The sequence below is a fragment of the Phallusia mammillata genome, chromosome 3 (assembly GCF_965637545.1).
Source record: "Phallusia mammillata chromosome 3, kaPhaMamm4.hap1.1, whole genome shotgun sequence".
Taxonomy (NCBI): Eukaryota; Metazoa; Chordata; class Ascidiacea; order Phlebobranchia; family Ascidiidae; genus Phallusia; species Phallusia mammillata.
In genome coordinates, this window is record NC_137254.1 from 3,949,363 (window position 1) to 3,972,637 (window position 23,275).

A 23,275-nucleotide genomic window follows, 5' to 3' on the forward strand; every position below is an offset into this window, starting at 1 on the left:
TGAAACCTTCCCGATGCCAAAAGTTTTAGTGATATCAAAACTTGTTCTTCCACTGTAAGACATCTTTTACTCGCACTTTTCGGTTTTAAATCTTCGTGCAAATGGTTTCACAAATCCATTATTACAGCTTTCGGCATTCGGTATTCTGGGACTAATTCTACGTCCGACATTTCTAGAGGATTTTGTCTGACCTTTTTTCGTTTATTTGAGCGTTTTACAGCAAAATAGGCAGCCATTATTATTTGCTGACGCAGCTGTGCGGCTTTGTCCGGAATAATTCGGCGTTAGCGAGTGGTCTGAGCTCCTCGCTACTTAGCGAGGAGTTTAGCGAGGTCCGGTTAGCGAGACGGGGGTTCGTAATACCAAATCTCGAGTTAACGAGGTCGTGCGTCAATACCGAGCTCGCTAAACTTAGCGAGATGTGTTCGTAATGCCGCCCCTGGCCGCTTCACGTCTACATGCCCATCTTATTCAGCGTTCGTAATGGCTGAGGTGTAACGTGTCGTAATTCATGTGTGTCTTTCTTTGCTCTAGTGCGTCAATTCAGTTTTGTGCTTACAATGTATGAAGCGTTTTGTGTGAGATCTCTACAGTTCAAAGTTTGTTTGCAGGCGTATTCGTCTACTAAAATTGATTTTTGTAACTTTGTCATCAGTTCTTTTCCGAATGTCTGAAATTTTATCGTGTTTTTATATTTTCTTTAATTTGGATTGTTGAAATCTCTGTTGTCGATTTCATGTGACTAGTTTAGGTTTTCAGATGTTAAGTCAGTTTCCAACCAATACAAAACCTAAATAGCTAACATCATATTGGCAAAGTCATTTATTGCGTGTTAGTATTGACGTCAGATTGATTTAGTTATCAAAACCTATGGCCAACATTTCATGCACAAGGTATGGGTGTACCACCGAATAGTTTGCAATTATATTATCCATGTTATCCAAGAGGTCAACTGTTTTGCTAGAAAAAGTAAATGCATACGTTCGAGAAAATGTAAATAAGTAATGGTGTCCCCTAGAGTTGTATTTGCGCTGCCAAGTTGATTGTTGTTGCTCACAAAAGAGGAGTACCGATTGCTTTACCGGCCCTTTGTTCACTTTATAAGAACCTATTGTGCCAGTCATCTCTTATGCCCCTGTGTTTACTTAGACCGGGTTGGTCCAGAAAACCGTACGCGGTTTGGAAGTTGCGTTTAGCGTTGGCAAACAATTTTTGAATTACTGACTATTACTTTTAGATCAATATATATGCAGTTAAGACCAAGTATTACACTCATTATACTCCACAGTATAATAGGTCAGATTGTATTTCTTTTAATTTCCGACATGCTTTTCAAGTGAACCTTTAACTACATACATTTTTGCAAAGGACTTTACGTAGTTTCATAGGATTTCGAAACAGGGAAGGATAGAAAGGCACTTTGTTACATCACAAACATTACTAAAAATATTAAATCATTGCGAATGATTGTTTTCTTATGCTACTTGTAACGTAACAAAGAAGCAATGCTTGATAGATGCGACCAACAATTCAATTTACAAGTAGCATCATCAGACAAAAAAGATTGTAGAAAGACCATTTCTTGGCGGATTAAAATGGCTTTGCCGATTACGTTCGGAAGAGGCGGTATAAGGGTGTTGCAAACAAATAGTATTTGCCCGATGTCTGTAATGTCATGCAACGTTTAGAATAAAGAAGGAAAATGCGCGATCTGACTTCAAAAATCGAGAACTCTGAACGACACCTGACTAACAAAAACTTTAACGTAGAACTGGAGTTTATTAAACAAAATACATGAATGACAACATGCGTACTGGTATAACGTTGGCAAAAACTTGTTTGGTCTAAAGCAGTGGTTCTTAACCTTTTTGGTGTGGTTTCCCACTAAAGTAAATCACCAAGTCCGAATTTCCCACTCTGTTATTTTATAATCATGTTTTGTGTCCAACAAAAAATGATTCTTTAATCAAAATAATTTTGTGAAGCGATTTGGTCGGCACCTTAAAGGTATACTGAAATCTTATTTAGTGATTTCGTGGGTAAGTAAAATTGTGTGGGATTTTGAAAAATCTCATGTGCTTGCAACAGTCATTTATCGCACCACAATCAACAGACCAAATGCATTTATTCGCAAACAATAACAAAGTCATTGATGCTTTTAGTAATGTCTGTGACGTAACAAACGATTTTTGGATTTTTATGCGCCTTGTAAAACTAGGTGAAGTTAATCTTGCATGTTGTTGCGGAAAATATTGTATTAAATTAACTTTCAATGGTTGATTTCAACCCACGGGCCCGAGTTTGGTGACTTCTGACTCACATAATTTCCCTCTAAAAAAATTAAATTTCCCACTAGTGGGAAATTTCCCACCGGTTTAAGAACCACTGAACTAATCAGATTTACTTCCTTGGATATTCGAGTAAAACTTAAAACAATTTCCCACTTCCAGACCAGAAAGAATTTCCCACTGCATGGATATTCAGTAATTTCCCACTGGTGGGAAATTTCCCAGCGGTTAAGAACCAGTGGAGTACACATGGAACAACAAACCCAACTTCAAATTACCCACTTGAAATCCTCAAATTCCCCACTAGTGGGTAATTACCCACCGGTTAAGAACCACTGATGTACATTGAAATATAATTCCCTGACAAAACATTGTATTGCCTGACTTGTATAACTTTACCATATCCATTCAAATTCAAAATCGGTTAATCTTATGTAGTGAGATTTTAATTTGATTATTGTTATCTGTATTCTCCAACATTATCAGACGACGCTATTGTTTAAGTGACTACATTATTGTTAGTAAAATATCCGAGATCGCTACTTTATCGTAATTTGTTGTATGTAGAGTGAGGATGAGTCTCTTCCATCATCACAACCACCACCGAGACCATCACGCATATCATTGTCGCAGGTGCAAACATTTCTGATACAATTCGTATCGTAAATATCGCAACAACGTTTCAGTTTCTTTCAATCAGTTTTTTTAATAATTCTTAGGTTTGCTCTTCTCGACATCCAAAAACGTTGAGCTGAAATTTGTATCTTAAATGTAACAAATTCACCCAATAGGAGTTACATTTCATTAATCGGTAATTAACTTGTTTAGTTAATTATAACCTAATAATAAAAAAATGTCATAGACACTGTGGCCTCCAAACTTGTTTTTGTCCACTTGTAACTGTCGGGCCTATGGAAATTCAGATCCGTTTTGTTTTCTTTTATTCTTTATCACACATTATATCGAACATGAATCCAAATTCAAATCCAAAGACGCATTTACGAAACGAGTCAGATATCAAAAAAATGTGACGTTTGAAGCACAAATCTATATTCAAATAAAGTCCAAAGATTACACGTTAAATGCCAAAGTATATATTTAGATTTTGTCCAACAACTTACACAACTATACAGTACAAACCAGTCAGGCGCTACGGAACTGCCAACAGAAAAAAGGCCCTGATTACACGCACGCTTTTTGCACGGGGCGAAACACGCTAAGGGCAAGAAACCAAATGTTGTTCACAAACATGCAACACCGTCCGTAACAGACATGACAACTTTTCTATCACCCTATCCATCGCTGAAATGGTGGTCCCTTAACAAAAATTATGTTGTGGTTGATATCTCTTGATTAATGTTTGCTGGGTATCTGCTTGCTAGTTTTTATGTGAACTTTGAAACCATCAAAACATAAAACTTTGTAATGAAACCCTAAGATTGTGTTTTGTTCCTTTCAGCAGGATGTCGATGATGAATATTATGTGAGTAACATAAAATACGTTTTGCGTTAAAAAAATTAAAAACTGTAAATAGTTAATATTATAAGGTGAAAAAAGAAAATTATGGATTAAGTTTATATCGCCCCGGTTAATATTTTCTTGGTACTTAGTAACAAGTATTATAATTACTGAGCTTTGAAACTCGCAAAGAACAAACTTTATAACAAAAGCCTTTAATACCGCGCTTTGTTCTCTTCGGCGGGATGTTGTTGAGTTTCCCCATGTATGTAAGTTAAAAATTACGTTTGGTGGTAAAACATAAGAACTGTTGAGGGATGATTTTGGAACAAAAAAAAATTGTCTCGTTCACATTATACATACGGTATCAATAAGTATGCTTAACAATTTTTGACATTCATAAAATTGTTGATAAAATTCTTGACGATTTATCAGCATAACAATATTGCATAAAAGAGATGTTGGTTGTCACGAAACATCAACAAACTATTATGTCACAAACATGTTTGCTATGATAACACCAAAACACTCTTCATACAAATAAAGACCCAACAAAGCATTTAAAACTCCTTTTTTGTAAAATTTGGAGCTACCCTATAGGTGGTGGAATTTGAACCCTTGAGAGAAAAACTTGTTAAAGGGTATATTTTCTTGTTCCCTTTGAACACAACTCATATTTATTTTTAATCACACATTTGTCAAAAAAAGATGTGCAAATCGTTTAGTGTTTAGTATCATCGATGCATCATAAATCAAGTTATCAGTAATAAACTGATCACCAAAGCGGTAACCCGAGTTTGAAAGTTTTTCTTATTCCTTGCTTGCATTGTTTTATATCTTTAATGTCCAAGTACGTTAGTTGTGTTTTTGAAAAAGTTGCCTTTGGTATTTAACAACTATCACGACAACCACGTGTGTCACTTACAAGCAGTTTATGTTTATTTGTTGTTAAATCCTATCGTAAACAAAACGTATCTACAAAAAAATACTGAGAACGCATTAAAACTGATAATGCTGCTCTTATTACCGTATTGTGTTATTTATTTTTAGTACGGTCTTAAAATTCCAACACCACCTGGAAAGCACAAAAAGGTAACATCAAAACTGTTAATGTTTTGAAAAAACGTGCCTTAAAACAATTGACAGCACTTACCCTATTTGTCACAAAATGAGAGATGTTTACTACTTCAAAAGAAGACGAATACTGATCCAAAAGTTCGTAACTGAAGGCTAGGAAACTTTAGTGTTTAATAAAAATAAACTGCGCATTTACATTTAAGTATATCACTAAAATATATTTGTTTTTAGGATTTGAATAGGTTTCAGCATCAAGACAATAGACACTTTCTACCACGTGTAAATCAAGGTGAGGAAAATTTAGGTTATGATTGTCTTCAACGTAACTAAGCTCATTTCAAACATTTTGCAAGACATGAGTAATTTTTCAGTGCCATTTGCATTTGATCTTTTCGACCCTAATGGACCTCCAGCAGAGGAACTAGTACAAATAGATGGTGACGAAGAAAGAAACCCGGACAACCAGGTGCAACCAGAAGAAAACCTGCCCCTCAACAACTAACTAACTAATGGTTGTTATAAGAGCAATAAGACTAAATTTAGTAATGATTTTATGTGAATAGTCTACAATTTTCGGGTTTTGGTCAATGTTAAAAACATTGAATTCTAGCTTCATATTCAACTGGTGTTTCCTATTCTCCTTTGTAACGTAACACATATACGATTATTCAACCATCAACTATGTCATTCCCTACGAAATCACTACTCGCATGTACATTGCGTGGTTGTGGAGTTTTTCACTTTTACCGCTATGCGATTTTCCGTTTGTGTCCGCATGCATGAATCACAAAAGTTGTATCAAAACTATTATTTATCATAGCAATTTAAACCATGATTTTTTTGTAAAAAAAACAAATCTCCCAAAACTATGCACTTCACGTGCCCAGTTATTTCTGTTTACCGAATTCCAGTATTTAGCAAATTCAGTGAAATCTGCGCAACTGTCATGTACTTGCAGCGGTTGTGATATAATTTGTTCAAATTTCGAAATAGTAGCTTACGTAATTAACTCGTTAACTTGTTAGCTTAAAGCTCGCAAGGAAGTCAAATGGTGCAACGGTTTTATTCAATATCTGTGAAATTTTTTTTGCTGTTAATAAGGATGCAGATGCGACTTTGTGATATGTTGGTTACGCAATTTAACTTTGTGCTTTGTACTGTGCTGTGATTGGATACCGATGATAAAATTTTGTGCAAGAACCAATGGCAAGAGCATGGTTGTGTAGGATAACTCCACGCATCCAGAATTTATAAAGCGCACCGCTGACGTAATTGTACACAATTTACCTAAAATCATTTTAATTTATTTTCTAGCTTATATCTGATTAAATAGGGTTCGCATTTTTGCAACTTTTTTGCCGAACCAAGCTGTTGCCTTTCTACTCGAGCATAAAAAACATTTATTCCGTCAACAATCCTACATTTATTGTCATCCACCAAATGCGAAACATATCATTTGAGGTCGATTAACAGGCAAATTTAAAACATCGGCTTTGTTACAACCACAGATGAACTGTTTTTTTTGCCAAATTGGAATATGCTTGTCAGTCCAGGGGAGACGCAATGAACTGAAGTGTATTATACCAGTTAATCATTAATTCCGGAGCCTTACGCCTTTTTGTGTCAGGCTCTTTATATTGTAATTTCTTTTGACTAATCAAGCAGACAAACAGTGAAGATATTACACCGTAAAGCCGACAGCAAAACAAGTCTTCACACACGAAAGTTAAAAATACTTTTTGGAACTCATGTAGGAAAAGTTATTACAGAGAAATACGCAACGATGTTATTCTGTCTGTGTTCTATCATTGTGATAATAATAATACGTCACGACTAAAATTTGAGTTTAACCAGAAAAAAACATATGTAAATACAAATATTTCAGTAAAGCAACCACATTGCCTTTTGCTGGCAGTCACTCGTAAATCTGTCGTAGGCGTAAAAAAGCAAACAGTAGTTATTTGTACATGTCGTAATATCGTCACGCAAACTCGATCAATAAATATTATGCTTGCCAAAGCCATCTGTTTTATAGCATAGCTTATAACGTATCATGTTCAATTCAGAGAACTTGAATTTGTTTCAAACATAAATGTTTTTTACTTTGCTGTAATAGATATTTCTTATGACATGTCTTTGATGTTTTAAGTTTCAGATTTGCTGAGGAATTGCGTTTATTTTTTGATATCGTTTAAATAATTGTGTTTGTTTATGAACATAGTTGTCACTACTACAGCCATATGGACCGGAAAAGCATTAGGGTCTAATTAGAAAATATGGTTCCTGCTGTAAAAAAAATTGATAAGGTAGTAAAAACGCATGTGATATGAGTACACTACATGTGATATTAGTACATGTTTTTCTTAACGATTCCGAATTGACTCGCTAAATCAATTTCGACAGTATTGTACAATTTATTTGCTAAATCACTGTTTTTTGTATTAGGTCGTTTGCAGTGTAAATGCTTGTGACCAATTAAAGAGACGAAAACCTCAGTTATCCTGCTTTTTTGCGGACAGGAAAGGAAAAGTCCTTACTCACCAAAGCATAAACTAGACGCGAGACAAAGTAGTGTAGTGAAAGTATTTGCAACTTGGTACGCCACAAAGTTTATTTTTGGCTGTTTTCCATTATGATGCTAAACTAGGACAACAAAAATTTACGCCATGTTAAAGGCAATGTTTCATGAACAAAATAGTTTTAGTAAAGCAACAATCTTGCTTTTACTGGCAGTCTGTCGTAACCTTTTGCTGATATATACAGGCTTGTAACTGTGTAACTGTGTTTTGTTCGTATAAAACTTTCCAAAGTATTTAATGTTAGTTTTTTAGAAGTGTGTAGGACTTGTGCACCTAGGCCATCTTTTTTTTCATGTATATTGCGTTGGTTTCTCAATATAGTAATCTTTACAACAGCGTTATGGATCAAGGAGGTAATTTGCCTAATTTAATCTTTATCAACAAACTTAGTGTGTATCAAAAAGTCTTATCAATGACGTTTAAACAAGGATGGAAAAGTACAGTTTCTTGCTGTGATGAAATCGGTTTAAACAAATATTTGTATTGTGACGTGAGTTTGCGTTACCTGCAGTCACTTAGTAAACAATTGCATTTGAGAGTTTGATAACCTGTAGCTCTTACAAGCACTTTGAACTGACTTCGATTTATTACTTAACTTATTCATGTAAACGCACTTAACAATGACTTCTGTTGTTTTTAGAGTGCTCACAACACGTCAATATAGCAATATCAGACCTGGTAATAATATTGGCAATTGTTTATTTATGTTTGTGTTCATTTGCTAAACAAGATTATTTTTCTTACATTCAGGTACAACCAAATGGCGAAATACTATTCGACAAGACTCGAAGTCGAGGTAAAAAGTATGCTGTACGTTAGAGGTTTGTCTATGGGTGTGGTTCACACATCATGTTTAGGCAAACAAATAAGCAAGTTTTTTTAGGTCTGCATAAAAAATTATTAACCATTTGTGCTGACTTAACAAAAGCTAAAAAAAGACAGAACAACACAGATAATTATTTTTATTGCTTTTCACAACTGCAGAACCAAAGTGAGAATAATGTTAATTGTATAACATGAGCTAAGCCATCGCTTTTTTTTTTTAAATATATATTTTTGGTATATTTATACTCTGAAAAACATCGTGGCTACATACGTCTTGGAAGAGGAAACAAAGAAGCCTTCTGTACATAGGCCTCTTGGGCTAACATTTTCCAGAGCGATAGATATTGAATTTTGTTTGTGTGAAATGGATATCAAATATACATCGGAATATAATTAGCCACCAAAACATTTTATTGCCGGTTCGTATACAAATCTGTTTAGTTGCGAATGAATGTAACGTTACCGACATGTTTGGTTCAAATGTAAACAAAACTTGGTTGACATTATAAGGCAACTTATATTATTCTACCACACCCATTCAGTAAAGAAAATTAATTAAATATTTGTCTTACAAAAAAGAAAACTGTTACAAATCTGTTTTACAACCAATATAACGTCACCGACATGTTTGGCTTAAATGTAAAATTTGGTTGATTTTTTGTGGTAAGATTTTAATCTAATTTTCAGGATCTGTCTTCGCCATCGTTATCAGACAACGCTATTGTTCAAGTGAGAATATTGTTATTACTAGTAAAATACCTATTTCATTGTAATTTTTACATGTAGGGGAAGGAGAATAGAGAGGAGGAGGAGGATGTGGAGGAGGAGGAGGAAGAGGAGAAGAATGATTGGGAGTTAGAACGAAGAAAGAAGGTAAGGAGCTATGTTCTGTGTTATAAAAATGTCCAAACACCACGTTTTGTTTCTTTTAGGAAATAGCTTCTGAGTTCGAGCGTAGATTGAAGGTAACTGAAACATTTACGTTTTATGGCAAAAAATGCAACACTGTTGCGAGATAATTTACAGTCCAAAGATGGTTTTGTTTTCCTTTAATTTACATTACTTGCAGCATCTTGTTTCATGAGTATCAATCTACAACGTATTCACATAAACGTTCTTCGTTTTATTCGCATTAACATTTCTTTCGGGAATTGATCAATAAATACATAAAACAAGATGATTCAAATCTTATTAAATCAGGCTCAACACTTTCTTTCCAAAACTTGAGGCTGACTTGCTAATAACAAAAGATGGAACATTACGTGACATGAAAAATTATTCTAATTTTGTTAATTTATTATTTGCAAAATGTTTACTACAGCCCTCATAAATTTTAAAATGGAACCCTTGGCTATAATGGGCAGCAACATTTTTGCATTAAAAAATAAAGTTTTATTATAAGTTAAATGCTTTTACACCGTGTTTTAATTCTTTCAGATAGAGGTGAACAGACGCAGGGTAAATAAAAAATACATAGCCTACTGCGGCAAAGTTGCAATACAAGAGATAATTTGGGGCAAAAAAAAAACTTTTCTTCATGGGGGAAATACAAACAATTTATAACAAGCAGGTTCTTATTTTATTCGCATTGTGCCGTGTGATGTTAGTCTTTGCTGGGTATTTGGTTACTAATTTTATTTTACTGACCCTAGGTCAAAAGTAATAAATGGCATAACTCCATGGTTTGTATATTTTTTAGGATGAGTTTGAACGTAAACGAAAGGTAAGTGAACCAATTACCATCTGTGGTTAAACATGCCACAGGATCCTTTTTTTTACAGCAGCAGAATGAGTTGAAACGTATAATAAAGGTAAGTGAAACCTTTACGTTCTGTGGCAAAAAATGCCCAAATACCGGGTTTTGTTCTGTGTAGGACCAGGATGAGTTCACTCATCGGTAAGCAAAAAACATACTGTAACGCTATAGTTAGCCTATTAAGACTACAATATCTGTCTCAAGTCTAAGGATTGTTGACATACTATGTATGTACAGTAATCAGACAGTTTGCCATTTTATCCTCTGTGTTATCCTAACTCATTTGTTAAAAAAAACGATGGTGGTGTGTAAATGGATGTATGCATTTGGAGGTATTGCCCTGTCAAAATTGTTGAACTTTAATTTAAACTGAAGTAAGTGCACAAACACCTACAAGCGTAAAGGTGGATTCACGCTTGACTGTGACGCTAGTTTAGTATTAACAACACACCTAAGATTATACAAAGACAAGGATTCAACAAAGCCTTAGTTAACTGTTAGTATATGCTTCAGTCTTAATACAACGAATCCCAACTCTAAACATAAAACATCTGCTCACCTCTCCCCAGCTTGCTGCGTCGGTTTCTTTTCAACAATCTTTTTTAACATATACACCAATCATCCATTTCTGAAAATTACTTGTTTGTTTAACAACGGCAAACCCAAACGTTTTTGTCACAATCCGAGAAAACCGAGCTGTGTGCAAAAGAACAGGACGTCCTGCCTTATGTTGGCAAACATACAGCGTGCAATTGAAACTTGAAACGTGATCACATTTTATAGGAAACGGGAATACATTCTGGAGCAAAAGATCCAACTATGTTTTTAGACAATTAAAACAACGAAAAACTGTAATGTCACAAACATGTTTGTTACTGTCGCGTAATCCAACATGGTATGATTTTAACACAAACTTATTTCTGTTTTCTTTAAAAAGAGATCAAGTTTGAAAATACACGCGGAATGTTTTGCCAACAAAACCCTGAATGAAAAAACAAAACACAAATGAATTTGTCTTTAGTGGTAACTTTTACATTCGATTCCCAGGATTTGCGTTCTCTACGTTCAAAAGCCAAGCCTATCTGTCGGGTGAGAAATAAAAATAAATGTGATATTTTTATCAAATACAATTGAGAGGTAAATTTTCTGAATGTTTTTGTTGTTGAGCTTTTTCCAGAATTTTGTTGGCATACAACAAAAAAATGTAACTAAGGCTATTGGTGGAAAACATAAATAATATGTGGTAAAAATCTCCGTAAAACTTAAAGATTACGATTTCATCAACAATATTGATAAATGTCCATCACAACAATGCGTCATAACATACAATTTTTGTGTGAAAAAATATGTGCAAATTGTTGGGTGTTTTATATCATTGATGGATCATAATCATCACTATTGTGTTGCAGTGTTTAGTCGAGCATTTTTTTGTTTAGTTACCTTTTTCGGTGGAGGTGGAATGGAACAAGAACACTAAAAATCACAAGCAAAATTTGGTGGTAAGAGAAGCTATGACAAATTTAAGTCATTTTTGGGCGATTTTTATGGATCGGTAAACATTTAACTAAGGATGTAATAACCGGTTATCATTGATGAAGTTATGTGTAATAAACTGATCACCAAACCAAAGCACTTGATGTTAACCGGTTATTACATCCTTAGTTAAATGTTTACCGATCCATAAAAATCGCCCAAAAATGACTTAAATTTGTCATAGCTTCTCTTACCACCAAATTTTGCTTGTGATTTTTAGTGTTCTTGTTCCATTCCACCACCACCGAAAAAGGTAACTAAACAAAAAAATGCTCGACTAAACACTGCAACACAATAGTGATGATTTTCTTCTCAATAGAGCCATGTTTACCAATATTTCTCCGCTATAAAAATAGTCATTATGAAACAATGTATTTGTACAATGCAACTAAAAAAGCTTTACAATAAAATACGAATTTTCAATTAAAGATTACAATGTAATATTTTTTGTTTAGGATCTAAATAAGTTTAAACATCAAGAAAATCGATTTAGGTTAAATCAACCAATTCCAAATCGAGGTGAGAATTTTTTTTATCATTGTCTGTTAGTGTACGCAAACCTAATTTCAAAATTTCACCAAATTAAGAATTAATTTTCAGGCCTATTTGCATTTGACAATTTCCAACCTGGTGCACCCTCAGCAGAAGAACCAGCACATGCGGATGGTGATGAGGGTCGAAACAGGGACAACCAGTTGCAACCAGAACAAAACCAGCCTCACAACAACTAATACTTGTTTTAGAAAATTGAAAACAATGGAATAATTAATTCATGTGAATAGTCACTTTTTTGTCATTGAAAAAGAATTTGAATTCCAGATTCAGGTTTAACTCCGGTGTTTCTCTTACTCTTTTATAACGTATATGTTTTAAAGTTTTGTGTCTTGACTTCAAAGTCTGCATGTTTCTTGTCGTAAAAAGCTTCACAACCCATTGCCTAATTTGTGTCGTGCTACCTGAGAGTAACGTGATTTTAATATAATATGTAACATTTGGTAACTCGAAAAAGCTCATTATTTGAAATGTTGTTTTCACTGTAATTGTCTTCTGTTTTGGAATAGAGTTTTATTGAATCTTCTATTATCTTTGTAAGTACACATTAAACACAGGGTAGTCAATTTTCTGCATTTGACCTTGATTGCGTAAATACGACACAATTTTCACAACACACAGACTACACAACAAATCAAAGAATTCCAATAAAATGTCAGCAGTATTTTTGACATGGAAATACAGCAAACACGATTCGATACGGAAAGGTCTAATAACAAAAAGCGCAATTGTCCAAAGATATGATCAAAATTTTTCTAAGATTTAATCATTTCTTTTTTAGTTCAGTTGTTGTGAGGTTGGTTTCGTTCACAGCCATCCACCGTTAGTGTCGAAACTGTGAAATACAATCTGAAATAAATACTGACACAATGCTTGGTAAATAGATGTTTATCCAAACAAACAACGTTTTTTATAAAACAAACCTGTTATGAGAAATGTGATTTTGTTTGGCAGAACAATGACAAAGGTATTTTTGGCTTTGATGTGCCAACAACTCCCAATATGCCGGATAAATGGATGGATAAGACGTATGTCAATCTGAAGCGAATTGGTCTTGTTACGCGTATAACCAGTAGCTTTTCAGCGTGTTAATCAATGAAAATTTTTCGTTTGTAGTTTACGGTATTCACATTTGAAACTAGGACGTGCATTTCGTTTGTGCTTAAATAAAGTACTTGAAATCAACTGCAGTGATTCCGTACGAAGCCGTGTTTAAAAGCTTTAAGAACTAGTTAAGATATGTTATGTAAACAACACAAATGTTGAGCGAAATTCAAACAGGTTCCATTTCAGCTCTGCCCTCGGTTTTCAAGTTTTCCATACAAAGCAATGATGAGTATGTACTGTGCAACAGCTGTAACCTACGACAGAATGATACGAAAGGCGAAAAGCCACATGAGACGAGAAATGAAAGAAAGAAGACAATCTGTCCGCTTCGCTGTACACGCGAATGTAACTCATCGAGAGAGGTTGCTACAAACACCCGGTCGCCATTTACTTGCATCAATGCAACACGGATTGTTTACTTTTCCCGCAAATTTTACTAGCCGCAATTTTTGTAAACTCCTTTCTCTCTTCTCTATATTTTCCTTTCTCTATGCGTTAATTTTGCGCGCTCCTTTTTTACGTATACGTTAATGTTTTTTTTTGTAATTATTCCTTTTTTGTTATTATTTGTTTTTTATTATTATTGATAATTTGCTCCTTTTGGAGATAACATCTTTTCCATAGGAAGGAGACGACAGATACTTTGCGATCGGTTGGTCGTCACTGGTTGAGGTTTTTTGCGCTTTCTAGACGGTGTTTGCTTTTGCTCACAGCTCTGAAAATCAATAACAAAAAACGGTGATAAGAGCAGCACTATCAAATCTAATTCGTTCTCAGTATTTTTTGTGGATTGGTAAGCCTTTAACTGAGGATTCAATAACAAATAAACATAAACTGCTTCTAAGTCGCTAACATGGTTGTCGTGATAGGTGTTAAATACCATAGGCAACTTTTTCAAAAACAGAAGTGCCAAGATATTAAAGAATGTAAACGTGGAATAAGCAATAAACCTTTTAAACTCGGGTTTCGGTTTTGGTGATCAGCTTATTACTAATAACTGAAGTTATGATGAATCGATGATGCTAAACACCAAACGAATTGCACATGTTTTTAAAAAAAAAATAGATTTTAAATTCTTTGTGTAATGATATGACTTATGTTCGAAATGTGTTTCGCACCAGCACATTTTTCTCTCAAGGCCCAAACTCCACCACTCTTATGCTTGCGCCAATTGCAACCAAAACAGTAATCGTAACATTTTTTCTATAAATTCTTCTTTTGAATCAACTGAATGTTTTTGAAAGTTTTAAAAAGCCTTGTTGGTTTACAAGTTTTGTTTATTACAGGTGGTCGCATGTCACAAGCTGGAATAAATTTAACAGGTGATCCATGTTTTATAAAAATAATTGAACTTTTGAATTTGAAATTCTCCATATTGTTACTCTCAAAAACATTTGATCTCCAAAAAAGATGAAAACACGGTGTAAGCATTTATTACACTAATTCGTCCTTGTTTTTTTTTCTTTTTATTTAAATACAAAACTAGTGACTAACTTACCGGTATATATAAACCCAAATCATGATTTTTGTGTTTGGTGTTCTTCCACAGGAAGTTAAATTTTAAATCAAAATCGTATTTTCTTGTATGGTTTCTATTTGTTGACTTTTTTTTAATCCCACAATGCTGCGAAAGACGTTAATGCGGATAGGACGTTGCAGATTCATACTGACAATTTTATGATTGTTAACAGTTCTTAAACACGGTTATTGGTTGGGCATGTTGCAAGTAATGCGGAGTAACGGAAAGCAAAATCGTCTTTGCACTTTATGAATTTATCTCGTAACAGTGTGACATTTGTGCGAACAACGCATTTTTTACTTACCTGTATTCTACGTAGGAACATCACCTCTTCCTGAAAAAAATTGAACTTCTCCCCCTGAAAAGGTTGAAAACACAATATTTGAGCATTTTTCACAACGTTCTGTTATTTGCAGGTTGGTAAAGTTCAGTATGCACAAAACTAGTGACGAAATTTCCAACAAATATTAAACGAAAAATATAAAACCAAAAGAACAATTTTTGTGTTTGATACACACTGTCAAAGATCATATACACATGCAGCAAAGTTCATGACCAAATGGCGAATCGTTTGTTTTGACAACTTGCACAAAATCGCGTTTCATTTGGTGCTATTGTTTGTGCCAACTGAGTGAAATCAACCAACCATCGCAATTCCCAAATCAAAAAAATAAGATACTGAAACTTTGACACAATAATCATAGCTTAAAAACTTTTCAGGCAAGAAACATTTGAAAAAAAGCGCAGAAACGTTTTTTTTTATTATTGATTAATACGCGTATTTTGAATTAATATACATCTATATCAGAGGTCATCAACTTTTTTACAGCGGGCCAGGTAGATTTAATAACGATGCACAAGGTACATACACCGTCTGTTTCAAAGTCCATACACCGTCTGTTTCAAATCTACTTAGCGTGGCAATTATAAGAGACCGCCAATGGATGATCTTTCTACAATACTATTTGAGGTATACTGTTGCAAAGGGTAGTTTTTAAAGTTAGTCTCACCTTTCTAAACAATGTTCCTACATTAAGAATGTTAATGCGGATAAAGTGTTGCAGTTTCATACCGACAAAATCACGATTGTCAACAATTGGTAATTACAGTAAATGGTTCATAACATGCAGATTTCACGGAACCAAAATCGTCTTCTGGGCATTTATCTCTCAACAGTGATGCGTTTTACCACAAAATGTAAAAATTTTTACTTACACCAATTTCACATTTGAACTTCTCCGCCTGAAAGGAAGAAAACACAGTGTTAGCATTTTTTACAACGTTTTGTCCTTTACGGATTTTATCTTTTTATTTATTTATATAACTCAGTAAATATATAACTAGTGACTAAATTACCGGTAGATACCAACCCAAATCATTTCTTTACTGGTTTTACTTCAATAGTTTCGCTGCCAGCATTCGGAGTGTTGATTGACTGTTTCATTGTTTTTTCTTTGAATGTTAATTTCACAAATTCCTTTTTCGCTAAATTAGATGAAAAAGAAAGTGTAGTTTTAATTTGTTATTAGTTTTCATTTAAACCTACATTAAAAGATTAACCTATGCGGTGCTCTTCAAAACACAATCTTAGAATTAATCTTTTAATGTAGAATATTTTTAAAATTTCTGCACGTAACATAAAAAAAACTGACCTTTTTTGTTTGATTCCTCCATACCTTCACGTTCTCTTTGTGTTTGCGATCGTTTTAAAACACGTGCATCTATAATTTAGGCAACAGACGAAGCAAAGTAAATACTAGCACACAATAAATGACTTTGCCAATATGATGTTTCCTATTTAGCTTTTGTAGTTGACAAGGTGAAAAATAGACTTAATTTCTGACACGATTTGTTTCAAATCCACAACTTATATTTCCACTATCCAAGTTGTAGAAAAACATAAAATATATGTTTGATATCTATTTTATATCTGTTTGTTATTAATTATAATGTTATTTTGTAATGCTGTGTTACCCACAACGTTGTTGGCAACGTTATTAAATATGGCACCCCGAATGTATTTCAGACCAGGCGTCCATTGGCGATAATAGAAGTTTAGGCATCTATTTCATGCAAACAAAAAGTTCGGTTTCGGAAAAATTTGAAAAGTTCGTTCGGAACAAAACTAAAGCATTGGAAACGTCATATTTGGCCAAAATTTGTCGGCCAACCGAAACTTCTGTGCATCACTTGTTGTAACCAAAGGTCTGAAATTATTTCTGTGCTTACCTTACACGGCAACTTAATGAAATTAAAGGTAAATGTATTTTAAAATTGACAAAACAGTGTTTTTTAAGTCTTTACTTTTGCCTGGAATTCCTAACAAGTTGGTACGTAATTTGATGTGTGTGCAAATGTTTGCAATTAAAGTCCTGGTAACGGTTTTTTTAATGACGAAATGAAAGACTTATTTAAGTAAGTTTATCGAGCTTATTGTTTGTGCATGTGACTGTTGTACTGTAACACTTTTATGTTTGCTGAGAACCAATGCTGGTGTGCAAATAAGTGCTGTTTGTACAACAAAGAGGAACTAGACAGTGTTGCGTACGTGACCAAGCAGGAAACCGTAGTGCGGTGGTCAGTGCAAATACACTCTGCACAGATTTTCTACAAAAATTACCCCCTCTACCCTTGCATTGCGCATACAATATAAATTACATCTTACCTGTGTGAGACCACTTCGGATCACTCATAGCAATTTCAAAACAAGACAATGATAGTTACTGTAACGACTGAAAGCAAAAAAAAAATTTTGCGACTATTATTAATGCTTCATGCATTTAAACGGACATATGACGTTACCCAACTGACTTATCTCATATTATTTTAGTTTCCAATAGAGTTTTAAACCCAAAATCAAGAGACATAGGTGTTGTTGTATTTGAGGAAATCGGCGGCTTGACCGCAACAAACTTGTGGTGTTGACTTATTGCGATTTTGCTTTGCCTTATAACCCACTTCAAAACTTCAGAAATAAGCTTACTTAGTGATGCACCTACCAATTTCACTGCTATTTGGGTTCACTTGTTGACAGTTGAGTAAAGGCCTAATTAAATCTGCTTATTCAATTAGCCCTTACTAACAATTACTTACATGCTTATTGCCTGTTTGTACACGTGATGTATAAAATTTATTAAAATCTAGTTAACAAGATTTACCTGCTTTAAACAAAAACGTGATCAAGCCCGTAATATAAGCATTAGATTAACGACAATTGCTGATCTGTCAACTTTTGATGAACGGCGTCGTATAGCTTTGGTAAAGACTTGCACTTAGTTGTTCTACCACAGAGTCACCGAACTGTTCTACTGATTGCTAACTTACTTGCCCTTTGAACCCCAATCAATCAAGTTTGGTATTGACATAGTACATGATAAGAGCTTAAGACAATATTAGCCTAATGCAAAAAAATATTTGCAGAGTCTGTCGTACCGTTGCGTGAAATATTAGCTCTTTCGCCGGTAAAACCAGTAAATGGATCGCACGCTACCCATAGTGACTACAGAAACGTGCCGCTGACATGTGGCACAGCTGTAGATGCAGAAGGAAACATTCCACTACGTTACATGAGAGTGCGCTCACTTGAATAAAGAAAAACAAAAAGGGCAATGTATTCGATTGTTTGCGGGTTAAGTGCAGCATAATAAAAGATGTTGCTACAAACTCTTGATTTCACTTTTGCCTCAAGCAGTTTAAACAAGCCTGGCTGACTATACAAATTTACAAAAGACTTTGTATATTTGCGTGTCTATTTGACTCAAAATGACACATAAAAAAGGTTGTACGGAACGAATATGATGCGATTAAACATCACCTGAAAGTACAGATGACCTGACATACAATGCTCTACAGCAAATAAAAAACGTTTGATGACAAAATTGAAAACAAAAATAGTATTTATTTGTGTAAAAATAAATATTGTCTCTGGTTTTCGATAGCACGTCACGCGATGCAGTACAAAATGCTGCATTTGTTTTTCAGACTGCATTAAAAGAAGAAATACTGGATATTATTTAAAAAAGTACAAAAAAACACGAAAAAGAAATTTTCCTCAGCCGGTAAGAACAATTTGCCTCAGCCGGTAAGAACATATGCAAGTAATGAGGTATTTTTTGAAAAATGCGGGTATATAAGTAACTACACCGGAAGCACCTTACATTTCGTCTATGAACCTAACAATGACATCAAATCCAAATTGAATTGTAAAGCTTACATACTTAGAAAATACATTTTGGGAAATCAAGTCAATTGAGTCCAATGGATTGATACTTAAAAATTAAATTCGTTTAAACTTTGTGTAAAATTTAAAAATATGTTAGTGGGCAAATAGCAGTCCGACAGAATTAAATTAACATTTTTAATACGTTTCAGGTTCCGTTTACATCACAGCAATATCTTCTGCCTCAGCCGGGAAGAACATGGAAACAGTTTATCCAAAAATTAATGCAAAAACTGTTTCCATTTTTATAAAAATGTTGAGTGTATTTTATTAACAGGTAATAATAGTCTGAATCACGATGTTGCTTGTTAACGTTTTAAATAAGTTTCGATCGAAACAAATGCTGTCTTTCTCAAAAACTTGGTAATTTATTTATTTTTATTAGTATAAATGTCAGTTCTTTTTTAAAGTCTCAAATAGATAAGTGACGATGAAACACTTTGCACTACCAACTACTTCACCAGCATAGGCTATGCGCATATTTACCATTTTGTGCAAAACATTTTTCACATTTGGTTTATAACTTATTTGTAACACTTAGAGTGAAGAATATGAAGGCTTCCCGTACGACAAAATTGGTCATTGAAAACAAATGCCCCCCTAATAAATAAACACTAAATTGGCGAGCGACTTTACCAAACTATTTTCTGTCATTCCTTTAATATTTTGACAAATTTTTGGATTTAAAACATGTCTAGAGGAACATAAATTCATAACTGGGATCAGCCCTGAAGCGTCGATGCAGACCAGCGATCACGGCACACTCATATATAAATCACAATTATGGGCTGATCCCAGTTATGAATTTATGTTCATCTTAACTGATACTGGTCAATCTGGCGATCCCCTACTACGAAGCTGACATGTGCAGCATACGAGGCAGGCAACGGTTCTTGTGATTCGACTTTCGGCGGCTTCTCCACTGAGCCTGTGCAACTCAGTTGGTAGAGCGCGAGTCCCGGAAAGACTCCCGCCGTGGGTTCGAATCCCACCGCAGGCTAGATGTTTCTAGCCTACGCCTTGCCACATGGTGGTATATGCTTGATGACCGGCTGATTCGGTATCACGTCTTTAATGGGCCTGGCGTACTGTGATGTCTAAGAGACTGTCATTTTTGCAACGATGGCATATGAATAATGTGATAATGAAAATATAATTTTGACTTTGATTAGGAAAGGCATTCTGAAAGAGCTATCCGTACAAGTTTTTCTCCTTTTTGATTTTTAGCTGCAGTACAATCCTTTCCTTCAAGGCGGTCAGATTATGATGGTAAGTACATTGTCAAGAAGAAAATATGTTAAATCTAAATAACGATAAACGTATTACTCCAAAGAATGGGAAAAAAATCCGCTTTTCTATAGCAAATAAACACTATTTCAAATATTTTTTATCATGTAAAAATTTTTTGCTGCCTTGGTTCTTGAAGAAACGAGTAACATAAATTATTACAGTTTAAATTTCTTTTAAACATTCAGCGGGTTGGCTCAATTCCTTAATTAAACGCTTTGCCTGTAAATAATTTGTAGGTCTCAAAATTATTCACACGTCGATTTTCAGGCACCGCCTGTTTCACCACAATATTTTCTGCCCCAAACGGTAAGAAGGTTATTAAAAAAAGTATAATCATTTTCTTATGGAGCATGGTGATAAAAAGTTTCATAGTAGGAGATAACTCGAATTCATTCATTTTTTACAATTTTTTTTAAACCGCTGAATCTTTTTGCCATTTTATTTTATTGCCTTAATAGTATAAACTCGTTTTTATTTAAGATTACTATCTAAACAAACAAAGCTATATCTTAGTATTGAACTGTGTGTAAACATTGGAAAATCGCGTGTGCTTCTAGTTTAATTTTTATAGTTTAATTTTTGTTTATCAAAAAGGAACTAAAGTAAAAACAATGTAACACAAAGTTTTGTTATTTAGGTTTCAAGTAATGTCGAATACGAAAAAAATGAATCCAGCATAAGTTCACCAGCTCAATATCAAGGTAGGAAAAACGTACGTTTAAAGAACCAGGGAATTAGATTGATTTTAATGCAGATTGCATAATGTTGAAACATATAATAATGGAGAGTTACTTCGTCACATTGTTTAATGCATTATAATAATTGACAGAAAAGTCTAAAGTATACATTCAATTTAAATTATACTCTTTACATGTTGTTTGAAATGATGTTATTTGTAAATAATGATTGAATTCAATTTGTTTATTACTGTAAAGGCATAAAACAAATATATGATAAAGATAGAGTGTGTTTACTGACTTCAGCTGATTGTTTATTGATGTTTCTCTATTTTGAACTTCACACAACGGCATTTTTTGTTTTTTTTTGGGGAAAGAGAAAACGGTTCCAAACATTACGTATGATGAAGATACTGGTGATGAATCTGATGACGAGAAGAAGGTGATCGAATATCATCGGTCGGACGTGAGTGAATAGATAATATGCTTATGTATAGAGTTTGTCACATTTTTTGTGAATAATCGGACCACAAATTGTTTGTTTGTTTAAATGTAAGTACAGAGTGACCCGAACACGAAAAAAGTTGTATAATTGTGGTGGTTTTAAACACAGATTGTAGATTAAAATTTTAAACTAACGTTTATTCTATGTTATTGGATTGTTTGTTTGTTTTACAACTGTTTAGCTTTCGCTTCGTTTGTGAAACAGTTTGGGGGTTGTATTATTGTCTACCGTACTACGACTCATATCTCAATGTAATGATTGACAAACCGGCGAAGTTTCAAATAGTTGTATCAATGGTATGCTGTTTAATTAAAAATCAAGTTCATTAAAAATTACGTAATTTACTAGATACAATTGATTATTAAACTATCAGTTGCGTTTTGCTAAACCTGCAACAAACACAAACAAAGACGCATTTTAGTTGTATTTAAGGTATATTTTGTTTTTTTATTTTTACAGAGTCAGAGTAATGTCCAAAAAATTCCATCTGAGAAGGTGAAATGTTATAAAATTAAGGTTATACAGTAAACATGAAACATTTTATGGGTAGGTGTTTTAACTAATGGCTGTGTTTCGCAAATAACATACGTATTTAAGAAGAATATGATGGTTAACATACTTTGAGAAACAAACAATAACATTTGTTATTTACATGACATATAATTTAGGTTTCAGAAAAAGTGAAAATGGATCGACATAATTTAAACCGACCACCTCAAAACCTGGGTAAGAAATTTCGAGTTTATAAATTTAACAAAACTTTTAACGCTGCCAAGCATTTGATCTTCTTTCAGCCCGAATTGCATTCGACAATTTTAACCCCAACGGACAACCAGCAGAAGAATCAACACAAATAAATAGGAACAGGGATAGATTTCGTCACAATCAGTTGCAACGTAGCAGAAATGGGCGTTCTGCAAACTATCGTTAATTTTATGGCATAGAATGTAAACCTAAATCAAACTGTTTTACGTATCATTGCCGTAGCTTTCAAATGCTAAAATTATTATTTTTTCATGTTTTGACATACGGTTTGTTGATGATGCAGGATAAAACTTATCAACTTTCCAATTAGAGTCCAATCAGATTTTCTACCATTGTTGTAACAGTTTTGTTGTACAAAAGTCACTAGTGCAGCAAGGTTAAATCGATAAAGCGATAGCATATTTAACATTTGAAAATATTACATGTTTTTGCTTATTTTACGAAACCATTTACAATTATTATTAGATTATGTTTGGATTATATCTCATTAAATAGGATTCGCATTTTTGTGACTTTTTAGCCGAACAAAATTGTTGCCTTTCTACTGATGTATAAGCATAAAGTATTTATTACGTCAAATTACATACGTTTATTGTCATCCACCAAATGCCAAAATAATATTTGAGGTCGGTCAACTGGCAAATAGAAAACCTCTTTGTTACAGCCACAGATAAACTAATCTTTGCCAAATTAGAATGTGTTTGTTGGTCCAAGCAAATCGTAGCGAACTGCAGTGTAATCTACGAATTAATTATTAATTTCGTTGCCTTAATACAGGCCTTTTTTGTGTAAGGCCATTTACATGGTACTTTCTTGTGACAAACCAACCAGAAAATCTCATTTATCCTACTGTTATGCCGACAGCAAAGCACGCACGAAAGTTCAAAACACTTTGAAAAAGGCGAAATGTTGTAGGAAAAGTTATTACAAAGAAATATGCAACCATGTTTTTTCTGTCTACTTTGTGTCATTGTAATAATAATAATAATTCAAGACTAAAATTTAAGTCGACCTAGAAAAATATCATGTAAATACAAAAATTTCAGTTTGCCTTTACAGTCAGAAAGCAACAAGATTGCCTTTACAGTCACACGTAAATTCTGTCGTAGGCGTGGAAAAAGGGA

At 33.9% G+C, this 23,275-nt stretch overlaps 2 protein-coding genes across 2 annotated transcripts in view; one reads left to right on the top strand and one right to left on the bottom strand.

Annotated features, from left to right (window-relative positions):
* Nucleotides 1-23,275, bottom strand: part of LOC145219266 (scavenger receptor cysteine-rich domain-containing protein DMBT1-like) — a 106,922-nt gene that overhangs the window by 76,586 nt on the left and 7,061 nt on the right. The window lies entirely within an intron of this gene.
* On the top strand, nucleotides 2,538-6,132 carry LOC145218005 (uncharacterized). The gene is made up of 5 exons (XM_080085405.1): nucleotides 2,538-2,594; nucleotides 2,856-2,921; nucleotides 4,798-4,839; nucleotides 5,056-5,113; nucleotides 5,196-6,132. The coding sequence occupies exons 1-5, from the start codon at nucleotides 2,538-2,540 to the stop codon at nucleotides 5,324-5,326; spliced, it is 354 nt and encodes a 117-aa protein (XP_079941531.1). The 3' UTR covers nucleotides 5,327-6,132.

What these genes read in the sequence shown, in the direction of transcription:
- LOC145218005 (XM_080085405.1), top strand. Translation starts at nt 2,538, where the DNA reads ATGGAACAACAAACCCAACTTCAAATTACCCACTTGAAATCCTCAAAT. An exon ending in CACGCATATCATTGTCGCAG is followed by an intron (nt 2,922 to 4,797) that starts GTGCAAACATTT and finishes ATTTATTTTTAG; the next exon opens with TACGGTCTTAAAATTCCAAC. An exon ending in TCTACCACGTGTAAATCAAG is followed by an intron (nt 5,114 to 5,195) that starts GTGAGGAAAATT and finishes GTAATTTTTCAG; the next exon opens with TGCCATTTGCATTTGATCTT.